The sequence below is a fragment of the Oryzias melastigma genome, linkage group LG21 (assembly GCF_002922805.2).
Source record: "Oryzias melastigma strain HK-1 linkage group LG21, ASM292280v2, whole genome shotgun sequence".
Classification (NCBI taxonomy): domain Eukaryota; kingdom Metazoa; phylum Chordata; class Actinopteri; order Beloniformes; family Adrianichthyidae; genus Oryzias; species Oryzias melastigma.
Window position 1 is genome coordinate 19,138,663 of NC_050532.1, and position 5,322 is coordinate 19,143,984.

The following is a 5,322-nucleotide window of genomic DNA, read 5'->3' on the forward strand; positions in this document are numbered from 1 at the left end:
CTTCAGTCAAAGAAGGGGCAAAGAGTCAAATGCAAATGCAGAATTTGAAATGCTCCTTGCGTGGCGCAGTCAAACGGTGGCTGCGTGTTATTTGAATATCAGTGGCCCCGCGCTGAAAGGGTTCAAGGATGCTCTCTGGCTGCTTTGTGCGCACCCAGCGCAGCGTCCGACTCCCAAAGAAAAAGCCGGGAATAATTACAGCGTGAATCCAGGAGTGGGAATACGTCATGGAAAAGCATCCAGACAGCCCTTCTTTCCCACCCGTCTCCTCTCCCCGTCTTAAGGATGATGTTAAATTGACCAGAAGGCAATCGAGGGAAATTATTTTCATTTCCTTTTGTGCCACAACGATTTTAGAGAAAATGTCAGACAGAAACAATGACTTCTGGCCTGAAATTGTTAGACATTTGTTGAAGAAAAACGGAAATTAAAACAAAGTCTAAATTATTGGAGATAAACAAAAGCGTGAAAATGTTTAACTTTATTTATATAAAAAAATCTACAATGTGCGGCTTTTATTTTGGAGAAATGCTGACAAAAAAGGAAATGAAAAATATATATTTTTATGTAATTTATGTAGTAATGTTTTATATATATTTAATGATAAATTTCATTCATTTATATAATAAGGATTTCAAATGATTTTTTTTGCTTTATAACAGTTCATACAATTAAGATTTATTTTTGAAAAATTTTGAACCGCAAAAACTGCGCACTTACAGGGCGCGCACTCGAAAATTGAGACAGCAAAATATAATCCCAACAATAAATATTTTAAAAATGAGTGTCTTAAAACATCACAAAATATTTTCAAAATTGTGTAAATGTGTTACTGCACACATAGTCTTGTAAAAAAAAAGCAATATTTTCCGGATTATACTGATTTTTATTTCATACAGTATAATAAATATTGCAGCATTCAAAAAAAATTAAAGAACTAAAAACAAAAATAATTTTTGACGAGAAGATTCAGTTTTCATATTTTTCATGTGCTTTTTAGAGCAGCATCCTCTATGTACAGAGACAGAAAATAAAAGTAGCATCAAGACTTGTTTGTGAGCAACTGAATGAAAATGAGTCCAATATTTTCCCATCAACTGATCAGTGGAAAATTGCTTCCAATAGTAATTAATGTGAACCTTTTCTCACGCGGGATAAACGAGCAGCGGCGTATTTTCTGTCCACTGCTGCCCTCTTGTGGAGGAAAATGATAACACTTTTTTAAACAGGAGCTTTAAACATTTCAAAAAAATGAATTAAAAAAACAATTTCAGGGTAAAATTTGAAGGTATTAGGGCTTTCTATTGACTCGCTCTCTGCTTCTGCTCCGACTTCTTCCCCTTCCCTCCCGTTCTTCCCTCCTGTCCTTCCGTCTGCTCTCATCTTCACTGTGACGCCTCGCTCTACCGTGGCCCTCCCTGCCCCTCTCGCGGCTTCTGCTTCTGTCTGGGTCGGCTCTGGAGCCGGAAGGTCTGTGCCCGTCCCTGCTGCTGCGTCTCCCTCCATCTCGACCTCCCTCTGCAGTGTTCTTGTTCTTGGGACTGCGACTTCTACTCCTGCTCCTTCCCCTTTCCACTCTTCTTTGTCTGTAATCTCGGGAGTCCTCTTTAGGCTCCTTCTGTCCGGTGTGAGGGCTTGCTGACCTGCTCCTGCGAGACGAGGCCTTTTTGTGACTCTTGACTCGCCGCTCGCTCTCAGAGCTGTTATCCTGACAGGACTCTTCTTTCTTGTTCTTCTTTCTCTTTTGGCTCTTGGATTTCCTATGAGCGGCTGAATCTGAGCCACTGTCGCTGCTGCTGTCATCAGAGGAGCTGCTCGAGCTGTCACTGCTCTCCTGCTTCTTCTTGTGCTTTCTTTTGCCTTTCTTCTTCTGTTTTTTGCTCTTCTTCTTCTTGGACTTTTGCTTTTCGAGCCGATCAAGTTTTCTAAAATAAATAGCAAAGAAATTACGTGAAAAATCAGCACACAGAATATCTGACTCAAACATTAAAAAAATGCCAAAAAACCTTAAAAACTAAAATGCTTTGCAGTTTAAAAATATCGTCAAAAATGTATATTCCAAGAGTTATAAATGAAATCTTATTTACCTGAGGAGTTTTTGCTTTTGTTTAGTTGTTAATGACTTCAAAAATTCCACCTCTGGATCGTCTTCTTCATCGCTGGCAACATATTGCTTAAAAAAAAAGAAACATTAACTGCATTGGAGATGGTTAAAGTAACCTTTATTTAAAACTAAACTGAGCTTCATGCAGCCTGAGAACCTAACACAGCTTCCCTGTCTCTGCTGGGTACATTTTTGTGTATACGTGCGTTTGTGTATCATCATATTCGCACAAAGATGACAGTGTGAGACAGACAATTACCTGTGTGGAATCGCAAACAATAGAGTTGGTATCAAGGACACATTTTTTGAGGGCAAACCCACTGTTTCGCATCTCCGCCATTAACTCGGAGGGGTGCATCGACGGACCTGTTGGCACAAATCACACCCTGAGAGTCCCATTGATGTCGGATGTATACCATCCACTATCTCCGCGGTGGGAATTTCAAAGGCGGCTTTGTTAACAGAATGGGACACCAAATCAACTCACTCCACTTCCGGCTGAGCAAATCATACAATATCATTCACTGCCAAAGCAGCAGTTAGGGGAATCAGAATACACAATAATTACATTTTTTTTCTCCCGGCACAGGAGGGGAACCATTTACGGCACTCCATCATCAACCCCACTGACTGGACTCTCCCAGGGTAAACATTATCACTTTACTACTCAGCTCGCTGATTGCAGAACTTGGAATCAGCTGAAGGCTGTGAGCTTTAGCTGGAGCCTGAGAGGAATGATGCATGTGTGGAGGACTAAAGCTGCTCCACTGATCCCCAACAACAACATTCTTACCATTAAAAGTCACACCATACGTGCATTTTCAGGAGCTTAAGTTTGATCTAAGGATTCTCTATGTTTAATTTGGATTAAATAAAATGAGCTATTAAGAGAAATTGTTTTAATTGATACTGATGACACTCTGATTCAAAGAAAAGAAAACTTGAGTGCATAAGTACCTGCTTCCTCCTCGGAGGCCATAGAGCTGGCGTTGATGCCCGACAGTCCGTACAAAGGACACTCTCTGTCCGTGTTCACATGACCCCATTTGTGACACTTGATGCACCTGACGTTCCGCACCTAAAAAGAAAAAAATATTCAAATTAAAGCATGAAAATCCATCAGTTTTGAAGCAATTGTAGAGTAAAAATGTTAGAGAAAAGAAGTCCTGAATATGTGATGGAGTATTAGTAGAAGAGTTACCATTAAAGAAAAATAAGCAAATGAAAAATAAGAAAAAAAAGTATAAATTTAACAAAAATAAAAGGTGCACAATTGTTATTAAAAAGTCAACATTTTACAGGAATAAAATAGTTAGATTTAGATTTAAAATGTCATGATTTTACAAACTTTTTCCTAAAATAAAAGGTGTAATTAATGAAAATAGAGATGTACATTTACAAAAAAAAATAAATAAATAAAAAAATGGAAAACAGAATTGACGAGAAGGACCTGGCTGCAGACAACAGGGCACCAATTTATTCTAACTCAAACTCAAAAGTCTTCAGAATTGTAGAAAAACTGTTATCAAAGCTTAAAACATAACTATTACAGTGAGCAGTTAAAATAAAATCTTTTTCTAAGTGATATGGGGGGATTCTGGTATCAGTCGAAGACTTGCGGTTCTGGACGTCTGCAGCCAGGTCCACTTTGATTCAGTGAGATTTTTGAGCAGTGTGAGGTCCATCCCATTTCTCTGAATTGTTTGCATCATGCATTAAACTCATTATGTTCAATAGTTTTTGTTGACACATTTTAAAAGCTTCATTTAATATCTTATTTTTGAAAAAAAATCCTTGTCAAAATTGACTTGTTTCCTCATGATTTTACAACTTTATTCTCATATATATATATTTTTTTCTTTTTTTTAGTGGCCCTAATAGTCAAAATAGATTCTTGAAATTAATAGGGAAAATACAATTATTGCAATTTTTGCTTAAACTCTCAAAGTTCAAACCTTTGCAGAAAATAAGTCTAGTATTAATCAATGACAGCAAAGATCTGCTCCATGACCAAAGATATAAATGTGGCAAACTGAAACGCAATGTGTAGGCATGATTGACAAGGTGGACAGTCATACAGCAAGTCCACGCTATTGCCTTCAAAAAAGCTTCTGACAAATTGACATACACAGTAAACAGTAGTAGGGAAAAAGATGACTGAAGAAACTACTCTTTGTGGCTTATATTGTTTAAGATTTTTCAGTTTGCTGCGGATGGTTAAATATGAAAAAAGTAATCTTATTTTGAAAGGAACTTGTTATAGCCTTTGTCCAATGAAAAAATATAAGATTCAGAAAAAAATGCTCTCTTTTCTTTGTTGCTCTCTTTTGTACAATTAAAATGATCAAAAAAGTAAGATAAATAAAAAGCAGTGTTGTACTTTTTCTTCAGGATGAACTTTTGGGTGAGTTTTGATCAATGAAATATCAATGAGAATGTCCTTCAGTTTTGAAGTTGGAGACCCCCCGCTCCAAAAGGATTTCCATGTAGCTGTTTCACCTAAATTCCCAAGTTTGAGTTTACAGGTTAGTAATAATGTATTGTAGTACATCAGAAGGTGAGAATGAGTTCAAGCTTTTCATTACAGAACTAAAGGTTTTATTTATTTTTTGTGTTTTTGATACTTTTTCAAGGAATCTTAGAGCTTAAATCTAACGGGAAAAAAGGAAAATCATACAATTTCAAAGTAATTTCCAAGCGGGGCAAAATTTTAAATGTATTTTTGTATTATTATTTAGTACTAAACATAATTTAAAAAAATCTACTTACTTCACAAACTTAATAGTGTGTGTTTCTACTCACTACAATTAGTTGTGACCCTTATTCCAGTCCTGAAACCAAAAGCCTGTCATAATCCATCAATCTTCTTAAGTTTCACATGAAGTGAATTTTCTGTCACTCTGCTGCAGTGTTTATTTAAATGTATCAGATAAAATGTTGTTTCAATAAATATAAGAAATAGTGCTTATACGGGTCACAGGATCATAAAGACAAAAATTCAGTTTGCTTAAGTAGCAAAGTGGTTAAAAAAATGAATCACTCACCTGAATTCCAAATGGCTGATCTCTAATATTCATGTCATCTTTTGCATACCTAGAAAAGGAAACATGTTGGTTTAATCAAATAAAAATAAAAAATAAAAAAAGCAAATACTCTGTCAATTTTTTTAAACAAAGCAAAACAACACATTTTTAATAAAGCAAAACTTTTTTTTTTAA

The 5,322-nt window shown here is 36.1% G+C and overlaps 1 protein-coding gene across 1 annotated transcript in view; it reads right to left on the reverse strand.

Annotated features, from left to right (window-relative positions):
• Nucleotides 1-865: 865 nt before the first annotated feature.
• Nucleotides 866-5,322, reverse strand: part of cir1 (corepressor interacting with RBPJ, CIR1) — a 7,095-nt gene continuing 2,638 nt past the window's right edge. The window contains exons 6-10 of the mRNA XM_024286258.2: nucleotides 5,149-5,197; nucleotides 3,062-3,182; nucleotides 2,364-2,470; nucleotides 2,088-2,173; nucleotides 866-1,925 (exon numbers count right to left, since the gene is read on the reverse strand). Of these exons, the coding sequence (XP_024142026.1) occupies nucleotides 1,292-1,925; nucleotides 2,088-2,173; nucleotides 2,364-2,470; nucleotides 3,062-3,182; nucleotides 5,149-5,197 (997 nt within the window). The 3' untranslated portion in view covers nucleotides 866-1,291. The remainder of the gene's footprint in view (nucleotides 1,926-2,087; nucleotides 2,174-2,363; nucleotides 2,471-3,061; nucleotides 3,183-5,148; nucleotides 5,198-5,322) is intronic.